Genomic DNA, 22,352 nt, shown 5'->3' with positions numbered 1-22,352 from the left:
AAGGTTTCCCAAAGATAACATCTGACTTTTGTCTAAAGGATGAGTTAACCAAAAACATTTACTCCCACCAAGAAAATAGGAGTAAGGGAAAGAACATCCAATTGAATTTTTCCAATATATGACTGAATTTATGAGCAACAAGTTCAGGGAAAGATGTGTCTGGAGATACAGATTCCAAGTCCTATATGCTTACCTCTTGAATTTCATCTGGGACAGTTGAATCCATCAGTCTGAAGAGCAAATTTCGAAGTGGACCTGCCTGTCTCCCAAGAATGCTGGTAGCTACCCCTCCCGCAAGCGCAAGAGCAAGGTGATTTGAAAGCAGCTTCAGGCACAGCTTGAGGAAACTGTGGTGTTCCCTGAAACCAAATAAGCTACTATGAACTTCTGACCTACAAAAGAACATGTTCTATCCAGTTTGGGTAACATTTTTTTTCTCTTTAAAAATTTTGTCAAATTATGAGCAATAGTGATTTTTAAAACATGATTCGTGAAATTATGGGTAATTTTTCTTAAAGGTTATTATCAGTAAGTACCTGAAGTTTAGCTCTTTTTTAGATTTTAAAGGAGTTTAATATAAATGAGGGCAAAATAGGACAAAAAGAACAATAAGTCAAAACTCAAAATAAGTAATAGGTGTAGGCATGCGCACGCGTGTGGGCACACACACACGTGCACACACACACACACACACACACACACCTTATATACATATATATAACATACCTTGATGAAGGGAAAGGGAGTGGGGGAATCTCACTGTTTATTTTATCACAGTATCTCTCAAGAAAAGAACGCAGGTGTGAGAAGGTACTCTCTTCAAGATCTACACAATAAGGTCGGTGCCACGCAACAACTTGTCTAGAAGGAAGAAGAAAATCATGTAACAGACTTGACAGGGGAATTTTCACACATGATCAAAAACAAAATTTAAACCATTACTAAAGCTGAAAGATTTCAATAAGATATACAGAAGATCTTCTTGATTATGAAAGTTAAAACCCTTCACTTTAGCAACCAAGGAAAACCAAGCACTTGCCATCCCCAGAGTTCTTCAAGAAGAAAACATATAACCACAACCTGCTTTGGAAGGTTGGGTATTCACTCACTTAAAGGCAGAGGGCTGAGTCACATGACCTACTATAGGCTTCTAGTTCTAAGGGTCTATACAATGTATATTTCATATTAAGAAAAACAGCCTGACTCTATATAATGATAAATTGAAATCTATTAAAAGAACAACACCTAATGACTCTTGTGAAGATTGTCAGGATCTTGAGAACCAATTAACTACATATGAAGTGGAAAGTTGCAAATTTAATGTTAATAGCAAATTATTTATAATCAATTTATTATATCTTTAGCTTTTGTTTTGGAAGGTAATTATCTATAAATGTTTTTAATTGGTTAGAATGTCCTAATAAACCCATCTGAATCAAAGGTCTAGAATGAAAATATAATACATGTCAAGTTTAAATTAGCCCACATGCATAAGAAAATATGTATCTCAAATAACCCTAAAATTCCTTAAAATTCACACTAATACTGTCTAAAACTCACCTACCTGATTATCTAATAAGATACTGTTACCACTTCAGGAAAAAGCTAAATTCCTACAAAAGTAACTTCCTTTATTTAGAAGTACAACCAGTTTCTTTTCAAAAACCAACCACATAATGGCCACTGAGGCTAATCAACTGTTGAATAAAGCCTAGTTCTAATTTAAATTATTTTAATGGAACTTCCTCTTAATACGCGTTTAATTTTTAAAATCATTATCTAGAGACAGAGAAGGAATTCAAAATGTTTAGAAGACATTTAAATTAAGAAAATATCTTAAATACAGGGTATAAACTTCTTGCTTACATATCTAACCTCAACATTCAAATCAAAAGAACTCTAGATGTCATTGCTTTGATAGTAAAAATACCAATACTAGAAATGTTCAGAAGGTCATTTTTATGAACAGAGTATAATTATTTTTGCTTTTATTGGTGTTTCTGTCGTTATTAGAACACAAGCATTTTTAAACGTGGGCATTCTTACCTATCCCTAGGAAGAGCAGTCCATGCCAGACTATGTGAAGTTCCAGCAGAAATCTGCTGAATAGCTATGCCATCTAAGCCACTCACTTTCTTTGGTTTAGTAATAGGACCTGTGGAATTTCCTTGGCCACACTGCCCCATCGAATTATTGCCCCAGGCATAAACTTCATTATCTAAAAACAAAATGGAGAACACAAGAAAAGCCAAATTTAAATGTAATACATTTATAGAAGGTAATAGTTAATACTATTTCTTTTAAAAACAAGTAACATTACCATGAGAAAGAGCCAAACAATGACTGTCTCCAATAGAAATATCAACTATTCTTGTGGCAGCCAGTTCTTCAATAAGCTTGGGTCTCAAAGCAGTAGCTTCTGAAGAACCACAACCCAGACAAGCTCCACAGCCCCAAGCATAGACCTGAAAGAAACAGAACAGCACTACATGTTACATCCTGTGTTACTAGGTCAAAGACTTACACTGTTTAAAAATAAATATCATCTATTAAACAAGAGTGTGGTTTGATACTAAATAATAACTTTATGTTGTTAAAAACAATATTTACTGACTTGTTAAGGATTTTCAGTCACTTATTTTGCTGTTTTTAAGTGTTTACTATATACACAGGCAAGCAGCCAAACTGAAAAGAAAAATAACTGGTCACAGAAAAAAACGGAAGGATCTTAGAAGAATCTTAGCTTAGAAGTACTGTTGCTATCTTACAACTTCTTCATATGTTTCTCACTCTGCAGGTCTCAACAAATATTTCTTGGTTGACTAGACCAAGGTATAAACATATAAAATGAATGATATAAATCACAAGACTGATGTTTATAATTTAGTTAAAAACCACCACACCTCATTGTTACAAGAATTTTAATGATCACTTACAAAGATGGCCATGTGAAGCAGGAGTCCACACAGTTCTCTTGAACATCTGGTTTTTTTTTTGTTTTTTTTTTTTTTGGGGGGGGGCTAATTACTACAACAACCACTGACTGATTTAAGAAGCTTGGGGGAAAGGTGAGGTGACAAGGAAGATAAAAGGGTGAATGACTGCCAGTTTGGCAACCCCAAATCAAAACAATTAGCAAACTAAATGACCTTCTTTTCCCTTCGGTGGGTTGTGGTAATATCATAGAGACTTTAACCCTTACGCCACCAGGTTTGGGACTTTTTTTGTCTTGCAATTCTTTCAGTAAAGACTACTGAGAGATTAAACCTCTTAAACAAAAAATGAGCAGCAAATACTTGTACCAGTTGCTAGAAAACTACTTAAGACAAAGATAGAAAGAACAAAATTCCAGTACAATTAAAGGTATATCTTCGGAGGGGTTAAGAACTAAACACAAGTAAGATGAAAAAATATGTAGTCAAAGTCATTCTAAATCTCCTAAATCACTCAAGTACAATACAGTACTGTCAATAAGACACATATAGCTAGAGTTTGCTCTTGCCAAGTTACTTTGGCTGAACACCAGATAAAGAAACACTTGGCCTGTATTTAGGGACTCTGTTGTCTAAAAAATACATACTGTATTTTTCAACATAAGAATCACACTTAATATGATGGGAAGTCAGCAGTGAAGTGGCCTAAGAGGACTGAGGGAAAAGCAGATATCACCTCAGGCTTAGCAACTGTAACAGTAAACAGAAGTATCCTTGCCATTTAAAAGTATTTCTCTCTTATTTTATTTTTTCCTAAGCATATATATTTGATTTCACGTAACTTCGTGTATTCATGATACAACTATTCTATCTCACAACTAACTTACAAGTTCCTTTGGATTTCAAGGTAATGAAATGTATTATCAACTAATAGCTGAATAGTACTTGATAATTTATACAAACTTGCAATAAACATAATTACCTTACCTGATCATTTGTAAGCAAAATGGAAATCATTAATCATTTCATACAAAAGAACCACATGATGATCAAGGGAGGTCTGTGATTTGACTATGGCTATACACCAAACAAGTGAGCATCTGCTGTCTTCAATTCACAGATTCTTACCGCAAAACCCGTAGTGACAAAGATGTGCAAGAGAAATTTCAGATTTTAAGGCAGCATCCAGCATTGTAACAAATGACTAATGTAATGAAATACAGGGTAATGAATAGTTCGATTTTTTAGGACACAGGCATTCTAGACCCTCAAAAAATAATTAAACTATATGCTAATTTCAACTTTGCTATTCATCTGTCTTGTGAATTAGTCACAAAACATTTTTATACCACTACCTGGCACATAATGGATTCTGACATGAGAGAAAATGAGTGGTCAGCTCACTTTTTCACTGTCACTGCTGATGGAATAAGAAGGAAATTATCATCAATCTATCACCATACCTGGACCCTCTCTAACACCAACAAAAACAGAAATCAAAATATGCATACAGAAGTTCAAAAGTTTATATAAAGGTATTCTAAAGCTCTGACCACCTTAAGCCTGACACACCCTTTCTTACAAATACCTATCTCCTCAGATTATTTTCCACTTGGAAATTTCTCCTTACCCTCTCTACTGATCACCTTCTTGCCTTCTTAGTTCCTATCACTGGTTCCAACAAGATCTATTCGCACTTTCTCCCATTAACCATAATTTTTAGGAAAACGTTTAAGGGGTGCTGAGTGCTAAAAAGGTTTTATACAAAGAACAGGAGGCTGAGGGCAGGTTTATCTGGATCATACGGGACAGGTGAGAAAATCTGATTCCTTTGCAAATATTCCACCTCTTCAAACAGGAGAAAATATTTCATTTCAGTAGACTGCCTTTAAAATGTATTTTTTAACTTTAAAGTTTAATTATGATTATTACTTTTTAGTTACTTACTCCTCTGAAATAATTTAAGCTTTTTATGCTCATCCCTTAGTCCTACCTGCCCTGTTGATGTTAAAGCAAGTGAAGACTGGCTCCCAGCACAAACTTTGCGAATGAACATTCCTTGTAAAGCTTCAACAACTTTAGGTTTATACACTCTGTTAGTATCGCCATGGCCAAGTTTGCCTATTTAAAAAAAAAAAAAACAACACACACACACATTCAAATTAAAAAATTTACTTGTTTTAAAGAACCTCTATTCTTTACCTAAGTATTTATTTTGACAAATATTGCTCATCTTTCCATCATGTACCTGACAGATGTGCAAAACTCTTAAGTTTCTGACAGCAGAATATGTGAACAAATGAATGTTTTTGTTACAAGATAGAAACCAACAACCAACAGGCTTCTGAATCTTAATTTCAAGTAATTAAAACAACTTTGAGAGACATGGAAAACTGTTTTTCTTTCTCCACTATGATGGTCATATTTCTAACTTCAAATTTGCTGATGTAATAAATACATTCTACACGAGATTGTGTATGTATCTATTATTAATTTTTGAACAGATCCAATAATTACTGAAATATAAGACTTGGCAAATCACTAAAGAAGAAAAACAAATGGCCAACAACAAATTCAACCTAAGAATCAAGGAAATACTAATTAAATGATACCATTTTCACTATTGAAATTATTTTTTAAATAATCTTAATGCCCCATGGTTTGTTGTTGAAAGATACGGGGAAATAAGCAATCTCACACTGCTGGTAGTTGTGAAAAAGTGGACAAAGATTTAGTTATTGTTGTGTAGTTTTGATCCAGGAAAATATTTGGAAACCACCCAGATACTCAACAATAATAAACTAATTTTTTTTTTTAAGTTGTGTTACAATCACATAAAAGAATACATTGAGCTATTTTGGGGCACCTGGGTGGCTTAGTCGGTTAAGCATCTGACTTCAGCTCAGGTCATGATGTCACGGTTTGTGAATTCAAGCCCTGCATCAGACTCTCTGCTGACAGCTTCAGATTCTGTGTCTCCCTCTCTCTGCCCCTCCCCTGTCTGTGTCTCCCTCTCTCTGCCCCTCCTCCGCTTACACCCTGTCTCTCTCTCAAAAATAAATAAACATTTTTTAAAAATACTGTTAGATAAAAACCAACAGGTTATAAAATACCTAAGGTATATATGAGTCTGCTTTGGTTTTCAAAAAAGACATCCATATGGAAATATATGTACATATTTAAATATATATCATTTAGAGGTCCAGCTATGACAGTTTTAACAACGGCTATAGCAACATTTCTTGAAACAGTTCATTTAAATTTCTGCTCATCTTAATATTGAGTTTTTCTACAATAGGCATGTACAACAGAAAAGTAAATTTTTTGAAATCTCAAGAAAACAAGCCCAAAGTTATCAATAAATAAATTTTTACATACCATTGTCTCCTCCTCCAAAAGACCATACAGTTCTCCCATCTTTAGACAAAGCGATAGTATGTGAACTGCCACAAGAAACCTCTCCTACGTTGCTAATGTCTTTCACTAATGTTGGAATGTTCCGGCTATTACTGTCACCGTGACCTTGGATAAAACATATACAACAAAGAAATAATGTTGTTAACTCTTTTTCTTTAGGCCACTACTTCACAGGTAGAATAAACATTTTAAGTTAATGACAGAAATGAGGTATTTTCAAAGTAAAATTAAATAAGAATCATTTCTAGTATCTTCTCATCTCATCTTCTAGGCTGTTCTCACACTGAGAGACCCAGTCCCTTCAGTGAATAATTAGAATATGCTGTATGTGCTCCTCTCCCAACACTTGTCTAACGTTATTTAGGATCATGCTCATGTCAACTAGTTTTCACTACTAACTAGATTACACACTTCAGGATCATGATGGTATCTTTCTTACCCCTGAAAGTGTCTCACCCCTTAATCCTTCAGTGTCTGCTCATTATAGGTACGCAGTAAATGCCTGGTGGATTTAATTACAGCTTAAATTTCAGCACTAAAATCCAGGTATTCACTATATAAAAACTATCTTCCTCTGAGCTAAAACTAACAAAATAAATAACAATTTTTTTGCCTATTAAATCTAGTCTCACTACTTCTTAGGAACTATCATTTCTATTTTTCTGTGAGAGTAACTGCAATTTTAAAAAATCTTACCTAATCTTCCAAAGTCTCCTTCACCCCATGTGTATAATTCACCATCCTCTGTGACAGCAGCACTATGTCTGTATCCAGCAGACACACAAACAACTACCTACACAGCACACAAAGCACACCAAGATGAAGAACATGAATATGCTAAAATATATAGTTCATACTTGATCTTATGCACAGAGACTTCAGAGATACTGATATTCACAACTTACCCAGAAGCTGCCATGTACAGCTGTAGAGGCTGTGCTCAGGACAAAAGTACCTGGGGTCAAGAAAGTGGTGAAATACAGCCTCTGCTGTTTCCCAGCCCATGAAACTTGCCTTCCACTCAGAGAAGGTAACTTTCCTTAATTCATGCAAAAGCACTGTAAAGGCTAGCAAGAGCCCTGAATATATTAATCTAATCACTTGCAAGGATATGATATCACACCAATCAAGTTTTTACTCAAAGAGTTGGCTGGGGATGAATGCTCATGTACAATGAAAAAATTTTAAATATAATGTTAACATAAAACCTCCAATCCTGGCTAATCAAGAAAAATTCATTACATAATAGGGATAACTCAAAAACACAGTGACTATTACCAATGCAGAAAGATCTAAGCAGTATATAAGCTTACATTAATTAAATTCCTAACACTATCTCTTTACCCTCAATTAGCTATATAGTTGATGAGTAGAATCAGGGGAATAAGATTATAAGCAACATAATTGGGGAATCACTATCATACCTTTCAACACTAGTCAAATAGTAATTTAACAGAAAAAATATACTAATTATTTGCATCTTTTCAATATTCAAAAATTTGAACTCACTTTAGAAAATTTAAAGTTTAGATTCAATTAAAAATACTGAGCACCTAATATATTCTAGACAATATGCTAAAACTTTTGAAATTTTTATCTGTAAAAGTAATTTACTTTTTGGAACATTTTTCCTTTATGATGTCCATACTAAGTTATGTTGGCAATGTTTCCACTGCAAAATGGGACATTAAAGGACATTAAAAGGAATAGAAGTAAAAAAATTTTTACAGCATTAGAATTAAGGAAGAAAGAAGGTGCTGGAAAGACCAGAAAAATGCAACTTCAAGTAGTATTTGTCTGAAAATCTCCTTAGAGCTCCACATTCAATATCTTATCAAGTATCCCATTATGTTGTCAAGTAGAACATTCCAAGGCTCATTGCTTTGGGGTTGATGTCTAAGTTAAAATACTGAAAGTTATAATAAAGTAAAATTCATTTGATAGCCAACCGTGTCAGACAATCTCCTATGAAGTAAAAGTGCCCACTTGTAATTCTGGTATAAAATAAAAATTGAAACTTTAAAAGGATTTTATGTAAAAAAAACTTTTGTAGAAAGAATGCAATCTTCAAATGGAGGAATCCATATAATTGCATATAAGTTTAGGAAAATACCTTTAAGGAATACCTTTAAGGAAAATACCTTTAAGGAAAGGTAAAACAGAAATAAGAAGAGGAAGTCTAGGGGTGCCTGGGCGGCTCAGTCAGTTAAACAACTGACCTCGGCTCAGGTCATGACCTCACAGTCTGTGCTGATAGCACATTTTCTTTGTCTCCCCTCTCTCTGCCCTTCTCCCACTAGCTTGCTCCCACGCTATCTCAAAAGTAAGTAAACATTAAAAAAAAAAAAAAAAAAAAGAAGAGGAGATCTAAGTTCAGCTTGTAATGGTGCTAATTATTTGTGTGTGACCTTAGGCAAGTTAGTTAACCACTCTAAAAGCCTCATTTAGGTTTCTATTAAAATGCCACCTCCTCTAACCTTACAACCTCATTATCTAATATCACACCCCACCCAAGTTAGTATCTACTACATTACTCATTTTTTTCCCTACTATTATTTGAAATTATTTTATGTGCTTACTTATTTTTTATCTCTATCCACAGATTAAAGCTCCATGAGAGCAAGGATCTTGTCTGTTTTGTTCAGTGCTGTTATGTCAACTACCTAAAACACTGCCTGGCTCTTGGAAGGTACTAAATAAATATTTGCTGAATGGAGGATTCTCAGTTTCCTCATGTGAAATGAGAATAATAACTACCTTAACAAAGTTGTTGTAAGAATTAAAATTAAATACTGTATGTGAAAGTATTTTGTAAACCATAAAGCAAACATACAAAAGCCAAAGGATTTGCGGGTAGAGTGCCACTTCGGAAAGAATACATCAAAATCTGAAAGATACCATCCTTATAGCACAGTGCATCTAATTATTTTTAAATACAAAAAGAAAGCACATACCTTTCCCTGCAGAGGGCCCTGAATAAGCTTGGGATATTTCTGTGTTGAACTATTTCCATGTCCCAGTTTCCCATAATCACCATCTCCCCAACTGAAGACTTCTCCTTCTGTTGTAAAAGCTAAAGTGTGACCATCAGATCCTTTAGAAGATGAAACCTTTTTAATGGACCTGTGAGGTTCAAATGTTAACTTCTTTAAAGTGGACTGATTATTAGAATCTCCAAGGCCCAGTCTTCCATAGCTGCCTTTACCACAAGCTCTGACAGAGCCATCCGTAGAAATAACAAAAGTGCAGTATTGCCCAGCTTCAATCTATAAGCAAACAAAGAGAATAATAAAATAAAATGCTTCTGTGAGAATCAAAGTATAATATTTGACGTTAGTTTTATCAAAGAGGTTCAAAGGAAGTCTTTAAAATCAGAACTTGACATGAATCTCCAGAGAGATTAAACAGAAAATTAAGAAAACTATTAATGGCCTTTTTATGTTGACTTTATTGTTGAGCTCAAATTAATGTATATGTTATCTTTTCATGGTATCTACCCAGTCATGGTTCACTAAAACAACACAGTAAAATGTTTTAGCCTCATCTTACAAAGGCTGGGTAAAGGGCAAGAAATAAAATTATCCTATAAATCCCTTAGAGTCCATTATGGTAAAAGACCATACACAGTATTTTACATTCATTCAAAAAAAAACCACATAAATTTTAATGAAAATAATAATAAAATGGAAGGTTCTAACTTAGCTTAAAGGTAGCTACAAATGAAAAAAAGTGATAATAAGAAAATAAAATGCTGATTTGGCAAAGGGAAAATTCCAGTTTTTATTTAGTCCTATTTATTATTTGCATTGAATATAATGGTAAGTCTGTTGTCATTCGTAATTCTTTTTAAAAATCCAGCTCCCAATTTAATTTTTTGAAACTTAGAAACAAAGTCAGGGAAATGGACTAAAAGTTTTTTTCTAGTAAAATGAAAAAAGTGATGCAATACAGTGTAGAAAGGATGTAGATAAGAAACAAGAATCTTCATCCACTTAAAAAAAGCCCTGAACACTATTTAAAGAGAACCCTGTCATCTACCAATCTGTAAAGTATGCAGAGAACTCACAGTTTGAGCATCAGAGAAACTGGGAGCCAGTTTGGGCTGTAATATTTTCTCCTGTGTGCCTTCCACCAACTGATGGCTGCTATTGCTCCCCCAAACATAGACCTCACAGGTTTCTGAGACAATGGGAGTGTCACCAGTCTGAATGCTATCTGGGCTAGCACACGTTCTTGAGTAATCAGAAGCCATTCTGCAAACCTATTAAAATTAAAAACATGCAATAAATAGGCAAGATATTTTTAATGGAAACATTTTTATAACTGTCACCTGAAATTACTGTTTACTTTCTTCTAAAACTCTCAACTGCTCAAATAACTTAAGAACAACACATCCAATTTTAAATACAGATGGCTAGACTACTCACTCCTGGAAAAGATACTAATAAAGCTGGCAAAAGTGGAGGAAGAAACACACAATCAAGACTTTTTTTGCTAAAAATTATATTATTGTACACACATTACAGAAAATCAAAGCTTAAAAAACAAAGAAGTGGCTGGCTCAGTTGGTAGAGCATGCAACTCTTGATCTCAGGGTTGTGAGTTCAAACCCCATGTTGAACACAGAGCTTACAAGGAAGGAAGGAAGGAAGGAAGGAAGGAAGGAAGGAAGGAAAGAAAGAAAAGAAAGGAAAGAAAGGAAGGAAGGAAGGAAGGAAGGAAGGAAAGAAAGAAAGAAAAGAAAAGAAAGAAAGAAAGAAAGAAAGAAAGAAAGAAAACACAATTGATAATCTTATCACCTTAAAACAATGAATGCTATCTATTTTAGGTATGTTTTCCCAGATTTTTGCATATACGTGTTCTTTAACATTGTTATCACAGTGCATATATAAAAGTAATGATACAGGGGCGCCTGGATGGCTCAGTCGGTTAAGCGTCCGACTTTGGCTCAGGTCATGATCTCACGGTCCGTGAGTTCGAGCCCCGCGTCAGGCTCTGTGCTGACAGCTCAGAACCTGGAGCCTGTTTCAGATTCTGTGTCTCCCTCTCTCTGACCCTCCCCCGTTCATGCTCTGTCTCTCTCTGTCTCAAAAATAAATAAACGTTAAAAAAAAAAATTAAAAAAAAAAAATAATGATACAAAAGTCATGCAAAATTTTCCATGTCTACCTAATCTTCATGATTGAACTGATAATTTCCCACCTAACATAAAAACACAATTTACTTAACCCTTTCTTTAAAAAATTTTTTTTAACGTTTATTTATTTTTGAGACAGAGAGAGACAGAGCATGAACAGGGGAGGGTCAGAGAGAGAGGGAGACACAGAATCTGAAACAGACTCCAGGCTCTGAGCAGTCAGCACAGAGTCCGACGCGGGGCTCGAACTCACGGACCGTGAGATCATGACCTGAGCCGAAGTCGGACGCGTAACCGACTGAGCCACCCAGGTGCCCCTTAACCCTTTCTTTTAAACAAGACATTTAGATTCTTTTTGTTATATAGAACATTTTAGGGAATGTAGTTTTTAATACATTTTTTTTTATTACTTCTTAAATAGAGAACCTCAGAAATGGGGCTACTATATCCCAAAAGGATAACAACCTTACAAATCTTGAAATATACTAGGTAACAAATTGCTTTCCAAAATGGTGCTACTTTAATATTTTATCACCAGCAATATATTCTATGTATAATAAAAATCATTGCTTATTTACAATCTGTGTTGAATACAATGGTAAAGTCTGTTGTCATTCATAATGCTTTTTAAAAATCTAGACTTCTTCACCTGCCGCCCCCCCCCAACCCACCAAAAGGATTGGACCCAGTGTGGCCATTTCAGTTGCCCTAACCACAGAATACATCTTTATGAGAGTACCAGTCTCACTGAATTGATACCAATATGTATGATTCTAATTTTTTTGCAAACTTAAGTGGGATAAAGGAGGATGCCTTATTTTAACTACACATTTCATTATTATCAATAGAACTGAAGTTTTTTTCATCTATTTGTTTACCACTAACTTCTGCCCATTTATTTTTTAGAGCTTAACGGACTTTCAATCAGCTTATATGAATTCTATACAATAAAAATACTAACTCTGGGGGCAGCTGGCTAGCTCAGTCTTTAGAGCATGCGACTCTGCATCTCGGGGTCACAAGTTAGAACCTCACATCAGGCAAAGAAATTACTTTTAAAAGGTGTATTAATTCTGACTGTAGCTGTTGCCAATTGTTCTGTCTAGTAGTTTTTTGCTCTAACAAAATAAGAGAAGGAAAACCTTCAAAAGTCAATCTTCAGAAGCCCATTAAATGGAAGGGGATAGAATAATTTTAGTCAGAATCATTAAATAGTATCCAAAACAAGAGAATGATATGTGTGTTAAATAAACATTTTCCAATGAACAAAAGGACAGTTTTGAGAACATACAAAATATGGGTAAGTGAAGGCTGCCAGTCCCTAATAAAAGTCTGAAATATTGCTGGAGACAAATGGAGAATGGTGGGGTCAAGAGTGTTAGAATTTTTTTTTTAAGTTTACTTATTTAATTTTTTTTGGGGGGGGGTGGTGGGGAGAGGGAAAGAAAGCACAAGTGAGGGAGGGGCAGGGATAGAGGGAGAGAGAAAATCCCAAGCAGGCTCTACACTGTCAGTGAACCTGTGAGATCATGACCTGAGCTAAAATCAAGAGTCAGATGCTTAACTGACTAAGCCACCCAGGTACCCCATGTGTTAGAATTTTTAACATAAAAGTCTATTGCTATTAATAGGTTTTATAAAAAAGTCACAGCTCTCCTCCCCCCACAACCCCCAAAAATAGATAGAAAAAAATTTACTTATAGGGCTTAGAAATGTGTGTTTAAAAACAACTGAGGGGTGGCTGGGTGGCTCAGTCATTTAAGTGTCCAACTTTGGCTCAGGCCATGATCTCGCGGTCCGTGGGTTCGAGCCCCACATCAGGCTCTGTGCTCCCTCTCTCTCAGCCCCTCCCCCACTCATGCTGTCTCTCTCTCTCTCTCAAAAATAAACATTAAAAAAAAAAAAAAAACAGAGACAGGGGCGGGATAGGAACCTAGGAAGATGAAAGCAGCAGCAACACAGTTTTCTAAACTCCCTGAACAGAACAGCCACAAGGCCAAACTTCAAGTTCACACTTAACATTCACAATAAAACTAGGTGATAAGGGTACCTCCAGTAACTCCTTTCAAAAATATAAGCAGATGCAGACGAACCACCACCCAGCACAAAAACTACATGGTAATGACATCTGTGCAAGAGGAAGTGATAAAGTATCCGACAGACCTCAGAACAGGAAAAACCTCAAACAACCAATTAGGTACTCAATGGACAGAACAGTAAGCCAATCTAAGAACAGCAGTTGCAAGTAGGAAGGGCTTTGCCTGGTCTCACAGCAGGTAAGTACAAAGAGTCCATGAGAAGTTTGAAAGAAGCTATAGTAATCTACTTCTTGTGAACTCTTCAAGTTGACAAGCAAGAATTCCCTTCCAGGACACAGTCACCACACTAAAGAGAAACTACTGGGAGAGGAATATAAATTGAGCAGGATAGGGACAATAAAGAGGAAAGACAGAGAATGTCAAAATAAAAGTGGTGGAGGGGACCATGCTGCAAAACCACCTTGTTTTTTTGGTGTTTTTTGGGTTTTTTTTACAAAAAAATAATAGGAGTCTTTGGTGTTTGAAAAGCTATCTTGAATCTCATCTCCATTTTAAAAGTTCAGAAAACCAAACTGTCCACAAAAATCAGCAACAAAAATATCCAGGTCAAATTCCACATGAAGTTATTACTAGAAAAAAAGGGGAAAAGAGGCAGAATAACATTCCTACAATAAAAGCATGCCAGAAGGGAACTTCTGACAAAACAGATCAAACTGTAACCTATTTCGAAACAAGCTAAAGGGATTAAGAAAATGAAACAAGACATGAAAGAAAAACAAAATTCAGAAATAGAAACACTCAAAAATGAGATGACAGAACTCAAGAAAAAATCAGAAAAGAAAAAAAAATTTCAGAAATGAAGACTAAACTAGAAGGAATCCAAGTGTAAATATATACAGTCGACAATACCTTAAGAGCAACAAAAAATAAAAAAGGAAAAAATGTTTAGAAATAAGTAAATGAAAAAGATATAAAAAGTATTCAAGAAAAAGTGACAAATACTAAAGTTAGGCAAAGATCCAACATACAGATAATGGTGGTCCTTAAAGAAGAAAACCAAATTTAAAAATGTTTTTAAATACTAAAAACCAGAATTTAGGGAAATTTTTCTGAAATAAAAAAGATTTTAAACAACATATTGAAATTCTCATATCTCTGATAATATCAATCCAGAATGTATGACATCTACATGTATTCAAGTGAAATACTGATCTTTAAAGATCACCTAACTCATGGGAAAGAAAATCAGATTATCTTCAGACTTTGACAGCAAAGGTTCATGCCAGAAGAAAACAGATGAACATAACTGAGGTGCAGAAGAAAAGAAAATCTGAGCCAAAGATTTTATATTCTCAAAACTGACTTTAAAGTACAAAGTGGACAGCAATTATTAACACATAAGAAGACAATATTGTTCTAACGGACTTTACTGACGAATGTACTAGAGAATGAGATTCAGATAACCCAAAAGAAGAAAAAGACATTAACAGAGAAGCTGACTGTGAGCATTAAATATATAGTTACTTATAAAACTAAAACTAAAACTAAATGAGGGTTAAAAGGAAGAGAACATGATGCTCTATGTACATTTAATGTTAACTATAAAAAAAAAACAGAACATATACAAAAATGTAATGTTTTCAGAGGATCTCTTTTGCATTGTTGGTGGGAATGCAAGCTGGTGCAGCCACTCTGGAAAACAGTATGGAGGTTCCTCAAAAAACTAAAAATAGAACTACCCTACGACCCAGCAATTGCACTACTAGGCATTTATCCAAGGGATACAGGTGTGCTGTTTTAAAGGGACACATGCACCCCCATGTTTATAGCAGCACTATCAACAATAGCCAAAGTATGGAAAGAGCCCAAATGTCCATCGATGGATGAATGGATAAAGAAGATGTGGTGTGTATGTGTGTGTGTGTGTGTGTGTATATATATGTATATGTATGTATATATATACATATACATATGTATATATATATGTATGTATGTGTGTATATATATATGTATATGTATATGTATATATACACACACACACACACACACACATATACATACACAATGGAGTATTACTCAGCAATCCAAAAGAATGAAATCTTGCCATTTGCAACTACATGGATGGAACTAGAGAGTATTATGCTAAGCGAAATTAGTCAAAGACAGACAATTATCATATGACTTTACTCATATGAGAACTTTAAGAGACAAAACAGATGAACATAAGGGAAGGGAAACAAAAATAATACAAAAACAGGGAGGAAGATAAAACATAAGAGACTCATAAATATGCAGACCAAACAGAGGGTTACTGGAGGAGATGTGGGAGGGGGGATGGGCTAAATGGGTAAGGGGCACTAAGGAATCTACTCCTGAAATCACTGTTGCACTGTATGCTAACTAATTTGGATGTAAATTTTAAAAATAAAATTAAAATTAAAAAAATGTAATGTTTTCAGTAGTCATATGGTGGTAGTATTTGTCTTATTTTAGGGTGGCTGTTTGTGACTGTGTGCAATAAGTGATTAAAACAAGTAAGTAATTTTGGGGTATTCTAATTCTACCAACCCTATACCCTTGAGAATGAGTATTCTTAGTTTAGAAGAAAGGAGATATAAATGTAATTTGGAAAAGATTAAGTAAAAATTCTTTGGCTCTGAATTTGAAAGTACCAGCATCAAATCATGAGGTGTATTAGCTTTAAATACACACACTCTAGCTCTGTCCACTATAAAAGCCTAGAAACAAAATACTCACTAGTGATGAACATTTTTAACACTCTGATTGTGGTTCTGAAATACTATTTCCCCACTAAAAGAAACTAGGGCTTTTTGAAGAAATAGCTATCTGATTCTAGATCTGGGGCAAGAAATGTACAAGATGAATCTAGAGTAATTTAATGTGTCAGACAGCAAGAAAGCTATCAAAGATTATCAGGTCTATGTCAAAAGAATTTAGGAACCACCCTGAAGAGACTACTACCCCAAAAGACTATTGGCCCACTACTATGGGTTCATAATAATATTTTTCAAAAGAAATCAACTGGTCAAGTTTGGAGGATAACAGACTAATTCAATAAACTGAACACTAGTAAATAAAAATCAGTGTCAAAATTTTTAAAAATTGGATAAACAGAATCAAGCACTTCTTCTGCCTTTCTTAAATGAACTGAAGCAGAGTAACCAAATAATTGATAAGGGAATCACCTTTATAAAAACATTCCAAAGAATAAATGGAAGAGGAATGATACAGTTAAAATATCACCGTTTTGCACTCAACCATCGATGAATTAATAAATGTAGTCATATAAATGTAGCATCAACAGTTGCTAATACCACAAAAAGAGAGACAATTAGAAGGAAGCTGATGGAAGATCACAACGCCATACAGTCTTGCCAAAGGGATCAAACCTAAGATCAAACCTTGCCAAAAGGATTAATCCTCAGGTCAAGCCTCTGGATCCACCTGACAATTTGCAGGAAATAAATAGAACATGGTGAACCACATTATGAGTAATCAATCAGCAAAAAGCCCAGGTTCCTGAGCAAAAACATTGAAGGAAAAGAAATAAATGGAGGGGAACCCATAGATTGATTTAAAAGACATCGTGTGTGTGTGTGTGTGTGTGTGTGTGTGTGTGTGTGTGTGTGTTTAGAGAGGGGGGGAAAGGGAGAGGGAGGAAGGAACAAAGGGAAGGAGAAGAAGAATCGTAAGCAACCTCCACACACAGAGCAGAGCCTGATCTCATGACACAGTGAGATCATGACCTAAGCCGAAATCAATAGTCAGACGTTTAACCAAATGAGCCACCAGGCACCCCAAAGACATCTTTGTTTTTTTTTAATAGGCAAGACAGTGTCTACAGTGTCTAGAGATACACACCTGGGTGACACAACAACAAAGAAATGCAAGGAAGTGATTACTCTGAAAGTCAGCTTAGTGGTTACATAGGAGAGGAGGACAGGGGTAATGACCAAAACATGAAAGGGCCATTCTGAGTGGCTGGTAGTTTTATTTCTTTACCTGGGTAAGATGAGAAGAAAATTTATTTTATAATAATTCATTAAGCCTGACATTTGTTTATATGTCTTTCTGTATCTATTTAATAATAAATGTTTTAAATTAAAGTTACCTGCGCATGACACAAAGTTCAAAATGAATAAAAGGGTATATATAAATTGAAAAGTATGTCTCCTTCCCACTCCTGAGGCCAGACACCCTAGCTCTACTTTCTAGAGGCAACTACTGATGCTACTTCCTTTTGCATCCTTTCCAAAGATTGAATAATTATTTTTAAGGGATAAACACATGCTACAGCATTTTAAGACAAAGTTGTTGTAATGTAAAAGATATGATTATTACATACCTCTTCAAAGAGACATAAAGCTGCCTCATAGAGTGAGCACAAGCCATCAGATGTTCTGGTTGGTTCCCTCCACTGACTTCGATCAGCAGATGAACCCTACAGTTTCAGGAGACATATGTATTAAAATCACTTAAATATTCCATATCTGAGGAATTGTTTATATGATTATGCATATTAAGATCAAATCCTAACACTAGGTCATGTTATAAAAGAAAGAGCTATAGAGTGAAACACTAAATTAAGTGCCAATTCCTCGATGATTACCCTATTCAATAATCATAGGGCTTGACCCAGAAAATAGTCAAGGAGGCAGAATTTTACTAATCACATATTCTTTGAGTGGCCAATATCCAGTAAATGAGGCCCCAGGAAATATTCTACTCTCCTGGGGCTGCCTTGCCCACCTGTCTCCAAGGATACGGCAAGTAGAACATAGCGAGCTTGAGTGATGACCTTGACCAGAGCAGCAGAAAGTCTGTTCCTCCCTTCTTAGTTTCAGCAAAACTAAAGTCTCACAAATCAGTTCATCAGTCTCACAAATCAGTGCTGACTACACTAGCAACAAAGCATCTTTCTCCTATCACAGCTGAGGAATCGTAGACCTCTCTGGGACTCTACAGAAGGGCCCAATGGCTGTGACAAGAAATCATTCCATCATTAAAAAATGACAAACCAGAAAGTGAACTTGATCTCACTGCTCACTCAAATTCTCAAATACTTAAATCTTTAGACCACAAATGTCAAGTTCTTTCTCTGATTTAACAATTCTTTAATCATGAAATTTTCATAAGTAGCTTTATTTCAAAGGATTCTGTACTGTAAAAATATTTATATTCTAGATGATAAACTGACAGATATATGATAGGAAAGTGTGTCTTTCATTACGGAAGGGAGGCTGGCCCTATAAGATCCCATTTATCAATATCAATTTTATTAATTCAAACTATTTTAATCAACATGATTCCTAAGTAATTAAACAAATGAATATGTTGGCTATTTAAGTTATGGCTAGTTTATTAGGTACTAACCTGCTGCCATCACATCAATTTTTATCTATTTAAGATGGTGCTTCTCAAATTTTAATAGGGACATGAATTATCTGGAGATTGTGTTAAAAGCACAGATTCCAATTCAGTAACTACAGATAGGGTCTAAGGTTCTGCATTTCTAACAAGCTCCCGGGTTATGCCAATGCTGCTACCTAAGGCTTACTCTTTGAGTAGTAAAGCTAAAGAGAGCCAGCCACTTGTAGGTCTGGAATCATAAGAGAAAGTGAGTGTTCAAAATTAACTAGCACCTAGATATACAAGGTGTTGCGATCTCAGCAAATACTTTGGGGCACAGATTCAACGAATTCCATCATTAGCTGTGCAGAACTTCTGAGGAAAACACAAGTGTAATCTATGGTTCCATTATTTAAAGGCCATCTCAAGTGATCATCAAATCAAAAGCAGATGAAGAAGTAGACTGCTGCACCTTCCTAGGAGCTGGTACCAGAGCCATCATAATCCTCTTTTTTATGCCTTTCTACAATATGGAGGAAAATGTTGAAAACCACATGAAGTTTTCAGTAACAGATCTGGGTTTAAATCCAGGCTCCATCACCTATTGGATGTGTTAATGAAGGATAAGTTTCCCTATCCTTAGACAAGAATAATACAGATATTATTTAGGTTTGTTGGGAGGATTAAATAGTTATATATAAAACATGCTTAGCACAGCTCCTAGTATATAATAACAACTCAAAACTGGTAGCAGTAATTAATTTGCATCATGTACACTGAGAAAGAAAATACAAGAAATCTTTAATAAATTCTTTCTAAATTTGAAAATACCAAACCAACAAAACATCCTTCAAACACTGTCACTGATTTCTGTCCTTCCCAATACAGTCAATACAGTACTCTCCCCTCTCCCCAATCCACAGTTTCACTTTCTGCAGTTTCAGTTACCCAAGGTCAATAGCAGTCCAGAAGCAGATGCTCCTCTTTCTGACATAGTCAGAAGGTCAACAGTAGCTTAATGCTAGGTCACACTGCCTCTCATTCCCCTCACTTTCTCTCATCGGCATTGTATCATCTCACATCATCACAAGAAGGGTGAGTGCAGTACATTAAGATATTTTGAAAGAGAAACCAGATTCACATAACTTTTATTACAGTATATTGTTATAATAGCACTATTATTGTTGTTAGTCTCTTACTGTGCCTAATTTATAAATTATATCATATGTATGTATGTACAGGAAAAACCGCAGTACACATAAGGTTCGCAGCACTATCTGCAGTTTCAGGCTTCTACTGGGGGGGTCTTGGAACATAGCCCCTAGGGATAAGGGGGGGATAATGTAGTTAAGACTGAGACTACTCCAGCTCCAGTCAGTCAGTAAGGATTAAAGACATCTCTAAAACCCATTCTGTACAGAATTCTTAATGTAAATAAGAAAACAATACTATCCCTAAGTATTTTTTAAACAACTACATTTTGGAAAATATAGCACATGAAATGTGTAACTTTATACACTGTTAACATATCACAGGAATTTCAATGGTATAAAGATAAGTGGAAATTAAAATAACATAAATTCATGATTTCATAGGTCTTCATTTAATTACCTACCTCTTAAGCACCTACTATCAAAACTAAGGTTATACCTTTTTTTTCCACATTTGTCTTTTTAAGATATTCTGACAAGAACATAATATCCAGGTACTGGATAGAGTACCTTTCCACATATTCTTGCTATCTGGTTTGACTCCACTTAAAATTGCTTCAATGACTCCCCACTGCCTATAGGACCAATTTTCACTGCATAGCATGAAATACAAGGCCCTGCCTACTTAGCAGCTTTATCTCATCCCATTCCACCCCATACAAGCAGGGGCTTGCTCTCCTACACCTTGGTCACTTTGTGAATCCTGGTCCTTTCATCTGAAAACTTCTCCAGCTACCTCCACTTACACATTTCACGTTTGCAGGCAAACTCTACTTTCCAACTAAGCTCAGGGATCCTTCCTCCACAAGGCATTTTCTGCCCCTTCCCTCCAGCTCTCCTCCTGTGTCCCATCACCTCCTCTCTGTGCAGACTTCTACTACAGCTCATTATCTTTAATTTGAAATGTTTGTGCATCTCTCTTTCCTTAAACTGTGAGTTGGCTGAGGGCATGGACGCTACAAAGCTCATTTATCTTTTTAACTCAGTGCCTGACAGCATCTGGCACACAGTGTTAAATAAACACGAAGTGGCATCAAAGGCCAATGGTGTTTTAACTGTTGTTTATTCTTTTAGAATTCAGAGATATACAATGACATTTTTTCCCTACTCTCTATTTAAATATAAGGTCATGAATATCTTGTGGACTCCCATTCAAACAATTACTACACATGTGTTATCACTGAAGGTTAAGAATCACACAAGTAAATAAAATTTATGGATTGAACTTATTTTTGTTAGGCCTTACATCAGATACTCAGTTAATGGTTATGTGTCTCTCTCTTTCACTTCTAACTCGGGTGGTGACTTTTGTCCCAGTTGTTCAGGGGTAGAGAAACTTAAGGCAGGGAGGATCAGGTCAAGTTGGGGTCCAGTGTACAAGGAGTGGATATACCAATTTTCCAAATTCTCAGACAACACTGTAAAGTGTAAGAAACGTGAGTTCTGAAGACCAAGAGCATCAGACTCTATCACTTACTGTGCAGGAAGGAATAATAAACATAAAATTCAACTAAATAACCCTTCCTTCCCTCTAAAGCCAATCTGAAATTAAATTAAATTCAATCTAATATAGGCCTCTGGTGATGTTAGGAGAGCCAAACTAAATCAAATATACAAGATTCTTCCCCAGAACAGATCCAGATTTCTGTCAAAAGCAATCTAGTTTTCTGAGGTGCCCTCATTACAATAAGGAGCTATATCATAGGGTATAAACTTGGAAGTTATGGAGGGAGGCCCCTTCTGACTAGGTGTATTTGACATTTTATCCAGGAATGAAAGAGGTAAAGTGAAGAGAAAACCGGAAATCCAACAATAATGTAAACTTATTATATTTTATATCTACCTTAAGGTAGGCCTTCACAGGAAAAAAAATGAATAAACTTAATATAAATACAATACATGGTCTGCAAAGACAGACTTGGAGTAAGAAATAAATAATGAAGTGTCTGCCCCATAAGTACTTAATCAGTATGTTTCACTTCTAGTTCTTTTTGCCAAACATGTAAATTTAGGTAACTGTCACAGTTTCTTCTTCCTTAAAATAAGGATAAATTATATCTACCTCATGATTATCATGATAATTGAATCACAGGATGCATCCAAAGCACCTTGTTGTTAGCAGGTACTCAACAAAGGCTAACTCTCTTCTTCCTTAATTGCAGGTATTGGGGAGCAGTAAATAAAAGAAGTCAAAAAAGGAATGAGATGGTTTATTACAGATTAAATTGAAGGCAGATTTATAGTA

The 22,352-nt window shown here is 35.3% G+C and overlaps 1 protein-coding gene and 1 long non-coding RNA gene across 9 annotated transcripts in view; one reads left to right on the top strand and one right to left on the bottom strand.

The window, feature by feature from the left end:
• Positions 1–22,352, bottom strand: part of HERC1 (HECT and RLD domain containing E3 ubiquitin protein ligase family member 1) — a 191,001-nt gene that overhangs the window by 120,817 nt on the left and 47,832 nt on the right. For all 8 annotated transcript variants that reach the window (XM_047861940.1, XM_047861948.1, XM_047861945.1 and 5 more), the window contains exons 3-12: positions 17,893–17,988; positions 10,417–10,611; positions 9,305–9,616; positions 7,047–7,143; positions 6,312–6,455; positions 4,927–5,054; positions 2,321–2,465; positions 2,047–2,218; positions 727–861; positions 194–359 (exon numbers count right to left, since the gene is read on the bottom strand). In XM_047861940.1, coding sequence (XP_047717896.1) covers positions 194–359; positions 727–861; positions 2,047–2,218; positions 2,321–2,465; positions 4,927–5,054; positions 6,312–6,455; positions 7,047–7,143; positions 9,305–9,616; positions 10,417–10,611; positions 17,893–17,988 — 1,590 coding nt within the window. The remainder of the gene's footprint in view (positions 1–193; positions 360–726; positions 862–2,046; positions 2,219–2,320; positions 2,466–4,926; positions 5,055–6,311; positions 6,456–7,046; positions 7,144–9,304; positions 9,617–10,416; positions 10,612–17,892; positions 17,989–22,352) is intronic.
• Positions 348–22,343, top strand: LOC125167606 (uncharacterized). The gene is made up of 3 exons (XR_007152840.1): positions 348–422; positions 8,953–9,039; positions 22,270–22,343. It is a non-coding gene; the product is annotated as an uncharacterized LOC125167606 (long non-coding RNA).

Source organism: Prionailurus viverrinus, chromosome B3 (genome assembly GCF_022837055.1).
Source record: "Prionailurus viverrinus isolate Anna chromosome B3, UM_Priviv_1.0, whole genome shotgun sequence".
NCBI lineage: Eukaryota > Metazoa > Chordata > Mammalia > Carnivora > Felidae > Prionailurus > Prionailurus viverrinus.
The sequence above is the reverse complement of the archived record's forward strand: the minus strand, read 5'-3'. Positions and strand labels throughout refer to the sequence as shown.